This window comes from Macaca nemestrina, chromosome 1, assembly GCF_043159975.1.
Source record: "Macaca nemestrina isolate mMacNem1 chromosome 1, mMacNem.hap1, whole genome shotgun sequence".
In the NCBI taxonomy this organism is placed as follows: domain Eukaryota; kingdom Metazoa; phylum Chordata; class Mammalia; order Primates; family Cercopithecidae; genus Macaca; species Macaca nemestrina.
This window is the reverse complement of record NC_092125.1, coordinates 180807514-180826312: the sequence shown is the minus strand read 5'-3', so window position 1 is coordinate 180826312 and position 18799 is coordinate 180807514. Positions and strand designations below refer to the sequence as shown.

Genomic DNA, 18799 nt, shown 5'->3' with positions numbered 1-18799 from the left:
CTAAAAATATAAAAATTAGCCGGTCATGGTGGTGGCTGCCTGTAATCCCAGCTACTCGGAGGCTGAGGCTGGAGAATCACTTGAATCCAGGAGGTGGAGGTTGCAGTGAGCCAAGATCCTGCCATTGCACTCCAGCCTAAGCGACAGAGCAAGACTCCATCTCAAAAAAAAAAAAAAGAAAAAGAGAAATTTATCTTTCATATTTACTCACATTTCTCGTTCTCTTCTTTTTTTACATTTTTTTTTTTTTTTTTTTTTTTTTTTGAGACGGAGTCTCGCTCTGTCACCCAGGCTGGAGTGCAGTGGCCAGATCTCAGCTCACTGCAAGCTCCGCCTTCCGGGTTCACGCCATTCTCCTGCCTCAGCCTCCCGAGTAGCTGGGACTACAGGCGCCTGCCACCTCGCCCGGCTAAGTTTTTGTATTTTTAGTAGAGACGGGGTTTCACTGTGTTAGCCAGGATGGTCTCGATCTCCTGACCTCGTGATCCGCCCGTCTCGGCCTCCCAAAGTGCTGGGATTACAGGCTTGAGCCACCGCGCCCGGCCCTTTTTTTACATTTATTGTCCTATAGGTGTGCTGGCAATGACTTTTCACTCTGGTGGTGTTTACCTAACAAAGTTTTTTATTTTGCTTTTGATTTTTTGAATGATAAATTTTTGGTTGGCTATTGAAGTCTAAGTGGACACTTTTTTTCTGTTGAATCTTTGGATTTATAATTTTTATCACATTTTGCAAAAATTTTGGCCATTATTTCTTCAAATACCTTTTTTATACCCTCTCTACTCTCTGCTTCTTCTATGACTTCAGTTATAAGCATGTTAGACTTAACATTATCCCACAGGTCCCAAAACTCCTCTATTGGCTTTTTTCCCCAGTTTGATTTTTTCTTCTGTACTTTGATTTGGATGGTTTGTATTGATTTTTGTGTGTGTGATTAGAGACAGGGTCTCCCTATGTTGCCCAGGTTGGTTTTGAACTCCTCGCCTGAAGTGATCCTCCCACCTCAACCTCCGAAAGTGCTGGGATTACAGGTGTGAACCAGCATGCCCTGCCATAGATGCTTTTTATTTCTCTGTTGTTTAGTCCACTGATTGTTTTTCGGGAAGCATCTCATCTGCTGTTAATCTCATCCAATATATTTTGCTTTTCAGATATTTAGCTTTTTTTTATTTCTATAAGTTACATTTAGGTCTTTCTTATATCTTCATTTTCTGCCTTCATGTTTATGTCTGCATTTCATCTGGAATTATATTTATAATATTTATAATAGCTGCTTTAAGTCCTTGTCCGCTAATTCTATTATCTCTGTTATTTTTTAGTCCATTTCTATGGATTGATTTTTCTCCTGGTTATGAATCATATTTTTCTGCCCCTTTGTATGCCTGGTAATTTTTTTATTGGATGCTGGTCCTTGTGAAATGTAAATTGGTGATTGCTAGGTATTATTTTTCTCTAAAGAGTCTTATACTTTGTTCTTGCATGCAGTTACTTGCAGATCAAGTTGCTCCTCTTAAAGCTTGTTTATGTGTTATTTTATTTTATTTTTTATTTTTTGTGAGATGGAGTCTCGCTCTGTTGCCCAGGCTAGAGTGCAGTGACACGATTTCCACTCGCTGCAACCTCCACCTCCCAGGTTCAAGCAATTCTCCTGCCTCAGCTTCCCAAGTAGCTGGAATTACAGGCACATGACACCACGCCCAGCTAATTTTTCTGTTTTTTTTAGTAGAGACGGGGTTTCTCCGTGTTGACCAGGATGGTCTCGAACTCCTGACCTCAGGTGATCCGCCTGCCTCAGCCTCTCAAAGTGCTGGGATTATAGGCGTGAGCCACTGTGCCCAGCCATTTTTGGTTTGTTTGTTTTGAGATGGCATCTCATTCTGTCTCCCAGGCTGGGGTGCAGTGGTGCGATCTCAGCTCACTGTAACCTCTGCCTCCTGGGTTTAAGTGATTTTCATGCCTCAGCCTCCCAAGTAGCTGGGATTACAGGTGTGCACCACCACACCTGGCTAATTTTTGTATATTTAGTAGAGACGGGCTTTCTCCATGTTGGCCAGGCTGGTCTTAAACTCCTGACCTCTCAGGTATGAGCCACCACACCCAGTCCTGTTTATTTGTTTTGTTAGAGTGGCGTCTTATCAGACTTTACGGCTCATATATAATTTAGCCCTACTACTATCAAATACTTTGCTTATCATGAGGTCTCTTGAGTCTGGCTAGTGGAAATGTGAACTACTACTATCCCTGTGTGACTTTGGGATTTGTTCATGTACTACTTTCTTTTTTTTTTTTGAGGCGGAGTCTCGCTCTGTCGCCCAGGCTGGAGTGCAGTGGCCGGATCTCGGCTCACTGCAAGCTCCACCTCCCGGATTTACGCCATTCTCCTGCCTCAGCCTCCTGAGTAGCTGGGACTACAGGCGCCCGCCACCTCGCCCGGCTAGTTTTTTGTATTTTTTAATAGAGACGGGGTTTCACTGTGTTAGCCAGGATGGTCTCGATCTCCTGACCTCGTGATCCGCCCGTCTCGGCCTCCCAAAGTGCTGGGATTACAGGCTTGAGCCACCGCGCCCGGCCTCATGTACTACTTTCTGGTAGTTCCTTTTCTAGCCTCCTGGAGTTTCATCCTTGTCATTACTCAGCCAGAGATTTGGGGTGCAGGTCATGTGTGCTCTGTCTTTGAGTGTGGAGCTTTGTCCTTTCCAGCACTCCGTTCTACAGAGTTTTGCTGCTTGACCACCCTGAACTGTGATCTCTGTTTCAACAAAACTACTACTTTCTCTTTGGCTTCCTCTTACCTTCATTGCAGTCTGTAAACTGCCCTCATTTGAATACTTTCTCTCAGGGAAATACTTTTCTCTCACCTTCCTGAATTGCCTGTTGTCCAGGGCCTAAAAACCATTATCTTAACCATTTACTCTACGTATTACATGAATTTTTATATCTTCTTTTTTTTTCCAGAACAATATAGCTGAAGTACAAGAATTGCATTCTGAATTAATGTGGAAAGATTTTATAGACCACATCAGTAGTCTTCTACACAGTGTGGAAGTGGAAGTCAGTTACTTTGCAGCTGGAATTATTGCCCATTTAATATCCAGAGGTGAACAAGCTTGGACATTGAGTCGTAGCCAGAGGAATTCTCTGCTGGATGATTTGGTAGGGTCATTCGTGCCAACAAAAGACATTCATAGTGGTTAAACTATGAAAGCCTCATAATGTAGTAAATAATGCAGTGCTAAATAAATATTGTAATCCTTTCTTGTGTGTCTTTTGTCTTCTAGCATTCAGCTATTTTGAAATGGCCAACTCCAGAGTGCGAGATGGTAGCATACAGGTAATTAGTATCATAATTAACAGTAAACCAGTAACCTAGTCCAGAGATCATTCCTAAGAGTCATTCCTACTGGATGCATGTGTTTTCCCTCAGGCACCTCAGTATTGGTTGGTTATTTATTTATTTATTTTGCGACAGAGTTTCACTCCATCACCACAGCTGGAGCGCAGTGGCATGATCTTGGCTCACTGCAACCTCCACCTCCCATGTTCAAGCAATTCCCCTGCCTCAGCCTCCTGGGTAACTGGGATTACAGGCGCCCGCTGCCCCACCCAGCTGATTTTTGTATTTTTGGTGGGGATGAGGTTTCACCATGTTGGCCAGGCTGGTCTTGAACTCCTGACCTCAAGTGATCTGCCTGCCTGGGCCTCCCTAAGTGCTGGGATTACAGGCGTGAGCCACCACACCCAGCCAAAAGTATTGGCTTTAAGAGAAGCAAAGTATTTTGACTTTTTCCTACCACCTATCATACTTCATGTTTCCTTCATTTCACATTTATTGAAGACAAGTGCTAGGAATTTGTTCTGTGCTCTTGAAATTCAAAGATGAACAAAGACATGGTGGCTGCACACAAGAATTTTATATCCTTGTGAGGGAGATCAAATGTGGATCAGATAAAATACCGTTATGCTAGATGTCCATAGAATGTTATGAAATTAAAGGTGAAGCCGAGTGGGGTAGCACGTACCTGTAGTCCCAGTACTCAGGAAACTGAGGTGGGAGGATCACTTGAGCCCAGGAGTTTGAGGCTGCAGTGAGCTATGACTGCATCACTGCATTCCAGCCTGGGTGACAGAGCAAGACTCCAAATGTAAATACACACACACACACACACACACACACACACACACCTTTCAGAGGAAGTGAGTTGTGACCTGAGTGTTGAAAGATAAGGAGAGGCAGGAGATTTTTAGGAAGAAAAAGCATCATATTAATGCAGGAAGGTCTAAAATAAAATGACACATTGAAGGAATTAGAAGACGACCAGATTCTGGCCAGGTGTTGTGGCTTACGCCTGTAATCCCAGCACTTTGGGAGGCTGAGGTGGGTGGATCACTTCAGTCCAGGAGTTCAAGACCAGCTTGGCCAACATGTTGAAACCCCTGTCTCTAATGAAAAATCAACGTTAGTGGAGCATGGTGGTGCACACCTGTAATTCCAGCTACTTGGGAGGCTGAGGCATGAGGATCACTTGAACTTGGGAGGTGGACGTTGCTATAAGCCAAGATGGTGCCCCTGCACTGCAGCCTGGGTGACAGAATGAGACTCTTAAAAAAAAAAAAAAAAGGAATAACACCAGATTTGGTTGGGGAAACAGTTTGTAATAATTTATTAAAGTGCATACTGGGCCTGGCATGGTGGCTCACACCTATAATCCCAACACTCTGAGAGACTGAGGTGGTAGTATCACTTGAGTTCAGGAGTTGGAGACTAGCCTAGGCATCATAATGAGACCTCATCTCTACTAAAAAATAAAAAGACCTGGGCATGATGGCATGCACCTGTAGTCCCACCACTTCGGAAGGCCAAGGCAGTTAGATCACTTGAGCTTAGGTGTTTGAGACCAGCCTGGACAACACAGTGAGACCCTGTCTCTACAAAAAATAAAAAATTAGCTAGTTGTGGTGGCACGTCCTTGTAGTCCAAGCTGCTTGGGAGGCTGAGGTGGGAGGATCACTTGAGCCTGGTAGGTTCAGGCTGCAATGAGCTGAGATCGCTGTACTGCACTCCAGCCTGTGCAACAGAGCGAGACCCTGTCTCAAGTAAGTAACTAAATAAATAAATAAATGATAAAAATAAATAACAAAAATAAAGTGCATACTGGATGCCTCTTTGTAATTGGATAACTTGATAATTAAATTACTAATTACCTGAAGTATTTAATTTTTATTCAACTTATTTTTTTTGTTTGGTTCTTAAATGCTGATGTTGCCAACATTTTTTTACTTCCCCAACTTATGTTCTACCTTTGTTTTTGTTTTTGTTTTTGTTTTTTCTGAGACGGAGCCTCCCTCTGTAGCCCAGGCCGGAATGCAGTGGTGTGATTTCGGCTCCCTGCAAGCTTCGCCTCCCGGGTTCACGCCATTCTCCTGCCTCAGCCTTCCATGTAGCTGGGACTACAGGCGCCCGCCGCCGCTCCTGGCTAAGTTTTTTGTATTTTAGTAGAGACAGGGTTTCACTGTGTTAGCCAGGATGGTCTCGATCTCCTACCTTCCTGATCTGCCCGCCTCAGCCTCCCAAAGTGCTGGGATTACAGGCGTGAGCCACCGCGCCCAGCACGTTCTACCTATTTTTATTCTGACCAGTAGAAAATAGAAGGGATAATTATACACCTTTTTCATAGTGTTCTACTAGTTAGTTATCACCTAATTTCTGTATTTCTTAGTTTCCAAACCAAGGACTACTTATCTTCAAATGTGTATCTTTAAGACTGAAAAGGTGCCGGGCGCGGTGGCTCAAGCCTGTAGTCCCAGCACTTTGGGAGGCTGAGACGGGCGGATCACGAGGTCAGGAGATCGAAACCATCCTGGCTAACATGGTGAAACCCCGTCTCTACTAAAAAATACAAAAAAATAGCCGGGTGAGGTGGCGGGCGCGTGTAGTCCCAGCTACTCCGGAGGCTGAGGCAGGAGAATGGCGTAAACCCGGGAGGCGGAGCTTGCAGTGAGCTGAGATCCGGCCACTGCACTCCAGCCTGGGTGACAGAGCGAGACTCCGTCTCAAAAAAAAAAAAAAAAAAAAAAAAGACTGAAAAGGTGCTTTAGGAAAAATTTTTTCTCTTTTAGTACCATATTCTAATCACCTTCCATCTTCTGTACTGAATCATGTCTGAATGCAGTCTTCTCTGAAATGGTTAAGACAAAGAAAAGATATTCTATAGCTCATTTATATTAGTCTAAATATAATAGGATAAAATGTTGAAAATGAAAAGTTTAGGAATCACTGCTTTAGGGAATTACGCTAAGTATGGGATGTAACTTTGATTCTTTTCTTTTGAACCCTTAGGTCCTTTAATCCATTTTTCCCATTACTTGGATGTTTCACAACACCAGGAGTCCAGCTATGGGCAGTTTGGGCCATGCAGCATGTCTGCAGCAAGAATCGTATGTACCAAAAAAAGAGAGCTGTGTTTTTTTTCTTTAAGTGAAATTCTCATTTCCCAGGAAAGATATTTCTAAATTGTGTATTAAAGTGATTTTTAAGAACACTAACTTAAAGTATAAGGAAATCTTAGGTTATAAACTTAAGGTATTCTTTTTTTTTTTGGAGACAAAGTCTCACTCTTGTTCCCAGGCTGGAGTGCAATGGTGCGATCTCGGCGCACTACAACCTCTGCCTCCTGGGTTCAAGCGATTCTCCTGCCTTAGCCTCCTGAGTAGCTGAGATATCAGGCACCTGCCACCATGTCCCGCTCATTTTTTTTTTTTTTTTTTTTTTTTGAGGCGGAGTGTCGCTCTGTCGCCCAGACTGGAGTGCAGTGGCGCAATCTCGGTTCACTGCAAGCTCCGCATCCCGGGTTCATGCCATTCTCCTGCCTCAGCCTCCCAAGTAGCTGGGACTACAGGCGCCTACCACCACGCCCGGCTAATTTTTTGTATTTTTAGTAGAGACCGGGTTTCACTGTGTAAGCCAGGATGGTCTCGATCTGACCTCATGATCCGCCTGCCCCAGCCTCCCAGCGTGCTGGGATTATAGGCGTGAGCCACCGCGCCTGGCCTTTTTTTTTTTTTTTTTTTTAGTAGAGATGGAGTTTCACCATGTTGGCCAGGCTGGTCTCGAACTCCTGACCTCAGGTGATCCGCCCGCCTCGGCCTCCCAAAGTGCTGGGATTGCAGGTGTGAGCCACCATGCCCGGCCAACTTAAGATATTCTTTTAGAATGAGCATGGTGTAACTAGGCACTGAATGACAGTGGTGAATGAGACACGGTTCTCACCTCAAGGAATTTAAAGATAGGAGACTACAGTGAGTCCATTTGTTGAGTAAAAGGTCTTAAGTAGTTCCACTGTTTATGGTACATTCCAGTACCCAATTCTCATTCACCCAAAATTCTGTTGTTCAAGATGTCGCTCCCAGCACCCATGGTTTCTGAAGAAGCAAAGTGTTTGAATCAGGTTCTATATTATTCTTTCAAAGCTGCGATGCAACTCTTATTTATTTATTTAGAGACAGGGTCTCTCTCTTATCAAACTGGAGCTGGAGTGCAGTGGCATAGTAACAGCTCACCATAGCTTTGACGTCGGGGCTCAGATAATCCTCCTGCCTCAGCTTGTAGCTAGGACTACAAGTGCATGTCACCATACCTGCCTTTTTTGTGTGTGTGTGTAGAGACGGAGTTTCATCGTGTTGGCCACGGTGGTCTCAAACTCCTAGGCTCAAGCGATCCGCCTGCCTCTTCCTCCCAAAGTGCTGGCATTACAGGCATCAGCCATCAAGCATGGCCTAGTTATTAATATAAACTCATTCCACAAATGATTTGACACAAGAAATACACGGAACCACTTTAATAGTAAAGTGTGTGTGTGTGTGTGTGTGTGTGTATATATATATATATATATATTTTTTTTTTTTTTGAGATGGAGTCTCACTCACTTTGTCACCCAGGCTGGAGTGCAGTGGTACAATCTTGGCTCACTGCACCCTCCACCTCCCAGGTTCAAGCGATTCTCCTGCCTCAACCTCCAGGGTAGCTGGGACTACAGGCCTGCACCACCACACCTGGCTAATTTTTGTATTTTTAGTAGAGACAGGGTTTCACCATTTTGGCTGGCCTGATCTTGAACCCCTGACCTCAGGTGATCTGCTGACCTCGGCCTCCCAAAGTGCTGGGCTTATAGGTGTAAGCCACTGCGCCTGGCCTATTTTTAGTTTTAATTAGAAGTAAGGAAAAATAGTTTTTCAAAAATTACAGGGGCTGGGCACAATGGTTCATGCCTATAATCCCAGCATTTGGGGAAGTTGAGGTGAGTGGATCACTTGAGCCTAGGAGTTTGAGACCAGCCTGGGAAACATGGTGAAACCTAGTTTCTATAAAAGATTTAAAAGAAATTAGCCGGGCGTGGCCGGGCGCGGTGGCTCAAGCCTGTAATCCCAGCACTTTGGGAGGCCGAGATGGGCGGACCACGAGGTCAGGAGATGGAGACCATGCTGGCTAACACGGTGAAACCCCGTCTCTACTAAAAAATACAAAAAATTAGCCGGGCGAGGTGGCAGGCGCCTGTAGTCCCAGCTACTTGGGAGGCTGAGGCAGGAGAATGGCGTGAACCCAGGAGGCGGAGCTTGCAGTGCGCTGAGATCCGGCCACTGCACTCCAGCCTGGGCGACAGAGCGAGACTCCGTCTCAAAAAAAAAAAAAAAAAAAAAAAAGAAATTAGCCGGGCGTTGTGTTGTGCTCCTGGTAGTCCCAGCTGCTTGGGAGGCTGAGGTGGGAGCATCATCTGAGCCCGGAAAGTCAAGGCTGCAATGAGCTGTGATGGCATCATGCACTCCAGCCTGGGTGACAGAGTGAGACTCTGTCTCAAAAAGAAAAAAAAAAAAAATTCTAGGATAGAGGGAAAATAGTCAAATGTAGACTTGTAGGCCATGCATAGGGATTTTTGTGGCTCTGCTGCAAGTAAAAAGTGACATGGTTCTCCATATAAGAGAGAAAAAATGTTCTACATCCTTGTCGGGGGAGACAGGGAGGGGAGAGTAAACTTTTTATGAGCAGTTAACTACGAATTAAATTTCTTCTATTGGACATTAATAGGGGACAAACTATAAAGGGTCTTATATAGGATATGGGAGAGTTGTTTTTACCGATATCCTTATAGCAGAAGTAGTAACATTTTGTGAGATTTTCTCTTGGTTTTTTTTTTTTTTTTGAGACAGAGTCTTGCTCTGTTGCCCAGGCTGGAGTACAGTGGCACGATCTCAGCTCACCACAACCTCCACCTCCCAGATTCAATCAATTCTCCTGCTTCAGCCTCCTGAGTAGCTGGGACTACAGGCACGTGCCACCGTGCCTGGCTAATTTTTATATTTTTAGTAGAGGCTGGGTTTCGCTATGTTGGCCAGGCTGGTCTCGAACTCGCCCGCCTTGGCCTCCCAAAGTGCTGGAATTACAGGCATGAACCACCGCGCCCGGTTCCTTCTCTTGTATTCTTTGATGAAAACTCACAGCATACCACAAAAAATCAATGCAGTAAAAGCTCTTCTGTGTCAGATAGAGAAGAGTAATTTGGTGAATGGGATGTGACCGAGAAAGCTGCCTTGTACGCACCTGAACTTCCACCTGGAGGCTTATCCGGCCCTTCCTCCTCAGTTACCCAGAAGCAGAGTTGTTCACTCATGAATTGAAAACTGCCTCTTTACCACATTAAACTGTCTCTCCCCTAAAGTCTTTTTCCTTTTACTGTACCCACAGGTTCTGAGGACTCCTGAGTTTCTTAACAGTTGATCCGATAATATTCCCAGTCTCTAATCTGTAGGTTCCTTTCCTGATGACTCAAGGAATGGACCTTTCACAGTTCAGTAGGAGAAAATAAAACATAATTAATAAATAATAGTGCATTTTCGGCTGGGCGTGGTGGCTCACGCCTGTAATCCCAGCACTTTGGGAGGCCAAGGCGGGTGGATCACAAGGTCAGGAGATCGAGACCATCCTGGCTAACACGGTGAAACCCCATCTCTACTAAATATACAAAAAATTAGCTGGGTGTTGTGGCACACGTCTGTACTCTCAGCTACTTGGGAGGCTGAGGCAGGAGAATCACTTGAACCAGGAAGTGGAGGTTACAGTGAGCCGAGATCGCGCCACTGCACTCCAGCCTGGGCGACAGAGCAAGACTCTGTCTGAAAAAAAAAAAAAAAAAAAATAATAATAATAGTTCATTTTCATACAAGTATTTATTTTTGTCAATACTTTTAGGTATTAGTGTTATTTTGATTTTACTCTATGGAATGACAGCCCTAAATAATTTCTTCTAAAATGCACTGTAATTTGGGGAATGTTAGAATATTTGGTCTCCAACTCAAGATATTTTAGGTTCCTACCTTGTGGGCTTATTTTGTTTATATTTAAATGGAATTCACTTCTATTTGTATTAAAATGTTTTAACCTGGCTGGGTGTGGTGGCTCACACCTGTAACCCCAGCACTTTGGGAGGCTGAGGCAGGCAGATCACTTAAGGTCAGGAGTTTGAGACCGGCCTGGCCAGCCTCGTAAAACCCCGCCTCTACCAAAAATACAAAAATTTAGCCAAGTGTGGTGGCTGGTGCCCACAGTCCCAGCTACCCAGGAGGCTGAGGAAAGAGAATTGCTTGAACCCGGGAGGCAAAGGTTGCAGTGAGCTAAAATTGTGCCATTGGACTCCAGCCTGGGCAACACAGCAAGTTGCAGTGAGCCATGATCACACCGCTGGGCATGAGCCATGATCACCCCAGCCTGGGTGACAGAATGAGACTGTCTTAAAAAAAATAAAAAAGGCAAAGAAAATATTTCAAAAATTAAAAAATTGTATGTGCAGTATGACTGCCATTAGGTTTTTAAAAAACATAGGAAATGCAGCCTGGCACTGTGGGTCATGCCTTGTAATTCTATTACTTTGGGAGGCTGAGGCGGGAGGATTGCTTGAGGGCAGGAGTTTGAGACCAGTTTACACAACATGGTAAAACCCCATCTCTACTAAGAATAAAAAAATTAGCCAGGGGTGGTGGCGTGTGCCTGTATTTCCAGCTACTTGGGAGGCTGAGGCACAAGAATTGCTTGAACCCCAGAGGTGGAGGCTGCAGTGAGTCGAGATTGCACCACTGTACTCGGGCCTGGGCAACAGGGCAAGACTCTGTCTGAAAAAAAAAGCAAAAAAAAAAAAAAAAAAAAAGCATAGGAAATGCATAAAAATATAACAACACTTACCTGTGATTTTGGGTCAAAGATAAGGTAGTTAAGATTGTTTTTATTTTTTTTAATACAGATTGTGTATGTCTTGAGGTTAGAAAAAGCAAGCTAGCTATTTATTGATTGAATGTGTAGGCCTTGCACTGTAGACATAACTCAGTATAGAGGTTTTTATCAAGCTGTAACATGTTAGTAATCAATAACAAAACACCTAAAAAAAATGGCTCCTAGAAGTCATTTTTTTGTGGAATAATTTTAAGTGTTTTAAGAAAAGCTATTTCTCCTGTTTTGTGGTTTTTTTTTTTTTTTTTCCCAGCTTCAAGGTATTGCAGCATGCTGATTGAAGAAGGAGGACTGCAGCATTTATACAACATCAAAGATCATGAACATACTGATCCCCATGTCCAACAGATTGCTGTGGCCATTCTGGATAGCTTAGAAAAACACATTGTGCGCCATGGGAGGCCACCTCCCTGTAAAAAACAGCCCCAAGCCAGACTAAATTGATAGCCATAAGTATTGGATAATTGAATTACAGGAATCCTTTTTGTGATTGGTCCATTTGGAATATCTTACCCTCCGTGATGTTTTGGGGGTTTCTATGACCGGAGTCATAAAATCAGTTTGGGATTGGTAATGTATAGTACTGCCCATGTGAACAGTCCCTAATTTGTCTTGTGATTTTTAACTTACGAGTCAAGAAGGGTCTCTTCCTTTATCATTGCCTTTTAGGAAATTTTCCACATCTTTCAGTGTTTGAACTTACTTGTGCTTGAGATTCTACAGTTTTATGGTAAAGTTTGCACGAACCCTCAGGCCAGACTTTTCGAGTCCCTTCCAGTCAATTTGCAGCTTCACATAAGCTGTTGACCTGATTTCTGACACTGCTTCAGTTGTAAATTTTATACTGCTTCTGTATAAAATGGCTTTCTTCTCTATCTGTGTATCTTTTATAAGATGTCCTTCTTAGTGTGAAAGAAGGGAAATGTGGATCATCTTGTGGAAGCTAATCACTGGCAGGAGCCTGGATGGCTGGCGGAAAGATGTATGAGAAAGAAAAACTATGAAAGGAGAACGGAGTGTAGGAACTGGGAATTGCTTTCATGGTGTAGATTTTAAAATGAGACAGGCTACCCTTCAGGAGTCTACCTCTCTTGAGGCAGTGAGCAGAAGCTTGTTCTCCATATTTATACCTAGAAGCGTGGACTGCTGCTTCCTGCACAGACTGCTGGTTATTCTCTAGGAATATTTCCCCAAGCACCACAGTATAAAATATTACAGCACTCTGTGTTAAAGACTGTCTACATCTCCCTATGTCGTATTGTTGTGAAAATGTGATTTTAAAAAATTATCGCCAGTCAAAACTGGCTATTCTTTTCCTCTATTTCAAAATCATTTTTGTTCAGTGGAATAGAGTCAACAACATGGTGTTAACCTCTCAGTTAAAATACAATTGACACCAGTAAATTTTGCCATGAAAAGTTAAAATCTCTTGTTCAAAATATGTCTATCTTCTTAATGTGTTCATGTTGGAGAAAGTGTCCCCGTCTGCCAAAAATGAAAGAAAAGAATTAAACTCTTTAAGTGGTTAAATGTAATGACTCTACTCACAGTGCATAACAGCACATATTTTTGATGGATTATTTTTTAGACAATTACCTTTCCTTAAGGTATCTGATACAGTATAGTAAAGAATCACTTATATCAGTAATAGCACTTGGGAGATAGCAAGTCACCAAGAAACTTAATTTTCATTTAAAATTTTATTTTGTGAATAAGGTCAATCTACTACAATCACAGATAACCACATTTTTTTTTCATAGATGGCCAGTGTTTTCAATAGGTATTTAAAATGGAATATTTAAATTATAATGATTATTCAGAAGCATTTTAATTTAGAAAGGAGCTAGTTTGTTAGTTCACTGATGACATTTTTTGACAAACATTTTATACCATTATCACAATAATCAGACTTGAATTTTTTTTGAGTTTCTTCATGTGAATGAAAATTGAGTTAGAAGAAAGTAGGTATTGGCCGGGCGCGGTGGCTCAAGCCTGTAATCCCAGCACTTTGGGAGGCTGAGACGGGCGGATCACGAGGTCAGGAGATCGAGACCATCCTGGCTAACACGGTGAAACCCCGTCTCTACTAAAAAGTACAAAAAACTAGCCGGGCGAGGTGTCGGGCACCTGTAGTCCCAGCTACTCGGGAGGCTGAGCCAGGAGAATGGCGTAAACCCGGGAGGCGGAGCTTGCAGTGAGCAGAGATCCGGCCACCGCACTCCAGCCTGGGTTACAGAGCCAGACTCCGTCTCAAAAAAAAAAAAAAAAAAAAAAAAGAAGAAGAAAGTAGGTATTTAGGTCCAAATGCAGTGGCTCATGCTTGTAATCCCAGCACTTTGGGAGGCTGAAGCAGGAGGATTGCTTGAGCCCAGAAGTTCAAGACCAGCCTGGGCAACATAGTGAGACTTGATCTCTACCTAAAAAAAAAAATTTTTTTTTTTTTTAAAATTAGCTGGGTGTGGTGGCGCCTGGACAACAGAGCAAGACTCTGACTCAAAAAAGAAAGTAGATATTTAGAGTCACTGAAAACCATATTAAATACTGGGTTAATGCTGACTTAATTGGCTTAAGGAATTTTTATAGGTATAAGATAAATTTTCACAGACTAAGTTTATTTCAGACGAAATACAGAATTCTTTTAAAAGGTTTTTTTTTTTCCTTTTCTGAATGTTAATGTCTAAGACAAAGTTAAGAAAATGAGATGGCCTGTGGTAGCTTAGAAATTGCTAGATATGTTGACCATTTCCAGGTCTTTTATCTAGTGTAGTTAAGGGAAAGCCTGTTTAAGAAGTTTGGCTTCAAGTTTCTGTTCTATGCTGTTAAAGACAAAAGTGCATATTTCTTTACAGGCTAATGCTAGGTTTTTGTCTCTACAAACTTTTTTTCAGAAATGGCTAAAAGTGTACAGAAAACAGTAAATCTCTTCTTTACTCAGAATAACTTCTTAATAGATGAAGCATCCAAAATATTTAAAAGCAAGGGTGGGCGTAGTGGCTCTTGCCTGTAATCCCAGCATTTTGGGAGGCCAAGGCGGGTGGATCACTTGAGATCAGGAGTTCGAGACCAGCCTGGCCAACGTGGTGAAACCCTGTCTCTGTTAAAAACACAAAAATTAGCTGGGCATGGTGGCTTTGTGCGCCTATAGTCCCAGCTACTCAGGAGGCTGAGGCACGAGAATCACTTGAACCCAGGAGGTGGAGGTTGCAGTGAGCTAAGATTTTAAGAGACTAAGATTTTAGGAGCCTTTCCTACTTTTTTTCTTTTCGTAGAGACAGAGTCTCACTCTGTCACCTAGGCTGGAGTGCAGTGGCACGATCTCAGCTCACCGCAGCTTCTTGGGCTTATGTGATGCTACCTCCTCAGCCTCTGGAGTAGCTGGAACTACAGGCTAAATTTCCTACTTTGTAAACATCAGTAGTGGCCAGATATTTCTGAGTCTTAAAAGCAAAATAATTTCTTACATCCCAAATACATAAAAATTTGAGTGCCTTCGCAGTTGGGATGGTTCCTAAAATTGTGTATAGAATTTAGGCACAGAATTGTCTGTAAGGTCCTGAATCTGGCTAAAATACAGTGGATGTATATATTGGAATTATGAGGCATAAGTGGCCAGTATCTATAGTTAGAATCTACAAGGCCTCCCTTTTGCTCCTGTAGACCAGAATGTAACTGTTATTGGTGCCTTTGAGCGTTATCTCTCAGTGGCTTAGAGGTGCTATTTCAAGCACAGTTTAGACTAGGGTTGAACCACTCATTGTTCAAATCATTGGTGGGCTCCAGTGTAAAATATCACTACATCAGTCCACAAGCAACAGTAAGGAAATCTACTAAAGGAAATGGAATTTGACTTTTTAGAGTATAGTGATGTTCTAGGGCATAATGAGGAAAATTTTTAAAAAATAGATTATAATAATACATATTGGTATCATTGAGTAAAACAACAGATTTGAGCAAATACAATTAAGGCATTTTATTTTTTGCATCAAGTAATTATTGCTGTGGTCTTTCTACTCCACAAAATAATTTTTTCTTTTTAGAGTTGAAAATTAACTGCATTATTAACTAATTAATAAAATAAATCAAGTGGTATAAGGGATTAGTTTACCCTCAAGCCAATGACTCCATGGCTACTGATCTTAGTTTAGGATTTTAAAAAATCATATCAGACCCCCAGTGTCAGAAATTGACTATAAATATTGCCTCTTGTCACCCCAGGATAGTAATGCCTTATAGTGGCACTAGTCACCTTAAGTAGATTACAAATGGTGGAGGTGAATAAAGCTGCATGGGAATTTGTTTTCATGATATGTTTCATTTGCAAACTTCCACATAGTCAGGTTTTATGTTTAAAACCATCAGTTCTATATATCTAGCTTTAAGAAGTTGCCCTTACAGGTGGGACCTTTTGTGTTAACCTGTTTTCTCCCCAGTCATCTTATTTGGCTGTGTTAAAAAAATAAATAGAGAGATGGTGTCTCACTGTGTTGCCCAGGCTGGTCTTGAACTCTTGGCCTCAAGTGATTTTCCCACCTCAGCTTCCCAAAGTGCTGGGATTACAGGCATGAGCCATGGCGCCTGGTCTTAGCTGTGTTTTTAATTATGCCATGCATCAACATAACATCGGGCCATCTTCCTATCCCTTTTGAGCACATTTTAATGAAAACATATTTTATGTGCTAAATTAGGTTAATTTACCGGAGATTTAGCTTAGTGTTTTTAAATGCATTACCCCCAAAGAACAATGTACAGCAGCACCCAGGGTTGAAAAGAGGTAGCAGGGAAAACAAACTTGCACTCTTCGTATATGGTGAAACCCATCCCTCTCCTGCCCTCTAATGGTATGTTTACATTATTTGGTTATTATACAACGTTTATAGTGGTATAAACAGTATTATTAAACTGAAAGCATAAGTTAAAGGAAGTATGTTACTTTGAGCTGATGTAGGCTCTTCCACTTTTATCTGTATTTTACTTATTTGGGGACTTTGTATTGCTAGGGCTTCAGAATACTAACTTTGACACAGCTCCCAGAGAGGTTTGCAAACTTTTGGTTTCCCTTTCAAATCCATGGTAGCAGTTTCAGATGAGTTTGTGGATAATGGATGTTTAGTCCTTATCATTTGCTGTGTATTGGCAGTTTTTAATTTGCAGTATTCACTCACAAACTGTTTTATTTTGGAATAATGCAAAACCAACCTTTGTCCAGTGATGAGAATAGCCGTATGATAAGAAAATTTGCTCATTGTGCTTTAAATGAGTAATTGTTTTACCTTATTTAGTATTTCATAGACTTTGCATGACATGGTACACTCCTAATTATGCATTCTTTGGTTTCCAAATCTTAACCTAAGATACTTTGTTAACTGGTAGCCTAAGAAAGAGACTTTTCTTCCTGTTTTTCTCTCTCCCCGTTTTTTGGGGTACATTTTGCAAAGATCAGCGCTGCTTTTCATGACTCTAAAGCTCTTTTGGATAGCACAGCGTAACTTTACAGCTAGACAGAATGGCTATTAAGAATATTTCCAGAATCCAAATTTGTCAAAATTATTTTGTGGGAAATCATAAATCTACTTGATTAATATTATGTGCTTAATTGTGGACTTATTTTGGGAAAAACTGTTCAAATTGGGTCCCTTTAAGCTTATTTTAAGCAGCCTAGAAGGAAGAAGCTACTTAGCTAATGAAAGCTGAGACACTTTAATAAAGCAGGATCTTAAGAGCATTGTTTTTCCTTAAAAACTTTATACTCTCAGATTATCTGCAACAATAAAAATTAAGAAATTCCTAACTTCTGTAGAATTCCCACTGTCAAATTCTCTCTGACTTATGAGTGTGAGAAAAGTTATCTTTTGTTTGAATTCTGATAGAACAGTTTAATTCCTTTCTAAGGATATAAAAAATTCATTGGAAAGTGTGTATATTTCAAAGACTCTCAATTATCTGGACTGAAGGCACTGTTTTCACTATGGCCAGATGAATGGGAGTATTCTGTACAATGAATCATGCTATATTTTAAATCAGGACATCACTTAATTATTAATGTTATGTGTACAGATTTTCGTTTTGGGATTTTTTTTTTTTTTTTTTTGCCTAAATAAATGTTATAAATTTTATGTAAAGTGTGTCTCGTCTACTTTTATTCTAGACATTTGGCTTTAAAAGTTAATATTAATGCAAACTTCAAATTCTTTAGTGATCCACTTGTAATGACTGCTTTCTGAAAAAGGCTACTTTTACTGGAGAAGTTTTTATTTTTATTTTATTTTTTGAGACAGGGTCTTACTCTGTCACTCAGGCTGGAGTGCAATGGCATGATCATGATGCATGCCACCACACTCGGCTAATTTTTTAATTTTTTGTAGAGATGGGGGTCTCCCTATGTTGCTCAGGCTGGTCTTGAACTCTTGTCCTCAAACTATCCTCTTGCTTCAATCTCCTAAAGTGCTGAAATTACAGGTGTGAGCCACCACGCCCCGCCTGCAGACGTTTTTAATACTGGAACATCATCCATTCCCTTTTTTGTTTTTTTTTTCCCACTCAGCGATAGCCTTGAACATTAATTTCCTTAAATACCTATGCTAAGTACTATTTAAGTGTTGTAACTTATGTAACTTATAAATACTTCGGGGAACTTAAATTTACTGGAGAAGGAATAATTATTAAATAAACATAAATATTGCATAACAGTATATTACAGACTAGTCCTCAGTACCTGTAGAGAGAGACCACACCTAATCCAGACTGGACACCCATTAGACAGTCCCAGAAGACTTTCTGGAGAAAAGAGTTGACATTCACACAAAGATTGAGATAATTAACTGGCATAACAGATATTGTTTAAGTGCACTTAGTGAGGGGGGATCCTAAAAACTGAAGCATTATATTCTTATATTAATATAAAGACTCCGTGGCTGGGAAGAATCCTTAGTGATTTTAGTTTCAGAACCTTCATTTTACAGTTAAAGAAAATAGGTGTGGCTGGGCATGATGGCTCACACCTGTAATCCCAGCACTTTGAGAGGCCGAGGTGGGAGGATTGCTTGAGCCCAAGAGTTTGAGACCAGCCTGGGCAACAAAGACCTCATCTCTACAAAAAATAAATAAATTAGGTCTACAGAGTATTCGGGAGGCTGAGGTAGGAGGATTGTTTGAGCCTGGGAGGTCAGGTACTCCAGCCTGGGTGACAGAAATAAACCCTGTCTCAAAAAAAAAAAAAAAAAAAAAAAGGTAAAATGAGTTGGTTGAAGTCACATAGCAAGTCAGTGACAGACTGCACTACAATGCTTTTTTTTTTTTTTTTGAGCTGGAGTCTCACTCTGTCACCCAGGCTGCAGTGCAGTGGCACAATCTCGGCTCACTGCAACCTCTGCCTCCCAAGGTTCAAGCGATTCTGCCTCAGCCTCCCTAGTAGCTGAGATTACAGGCATGCACCACCATGCCCGGCTAACTTTTGTATATTTAGTAGAGACAGGGCTTCACCATGTTGGCCAGGCTGGTCTTGGACTCCTGACCTTGAGGTGATCTACC

At 41.7% G+C, this 18799-nt stretch overlaps 1 protein-coding gene across 1 annotated transcript in view; it reads left to right on the top strand.

Annotated features, from left to right (window-relative positions):
• LOC105495060 (zyg-11 family member B, cell cycle regulator) overlaps window positions 1–17391 on the top strand; it is a 104530-nt gene extending 87139 nt beyond the window's left edge. The window contains exons 11-14 of the mRNA XM_011764225.3: window positions 2956–3153; window positions 3279–3331; window positions 6338–6435; window positions 11526–17391. Of these exons, the coding sequence (XP_011762527.1) occupies window positions 2956–3153; window positions 3279–3331; window positions 6338–6435; window positions 11526–11716 (540 nt within the window). The 3' untranslated portion in view covers window positions 11717–17391. The remainder of the gene's footprint in view (window positions 1–2955; window positions 3154–3278; window positions 3332–6337; window positions 6436–11525) is intronic.
• The last annotated feature ends 1408 nt before the right edge of the window (window positions 17392–18799 follow it).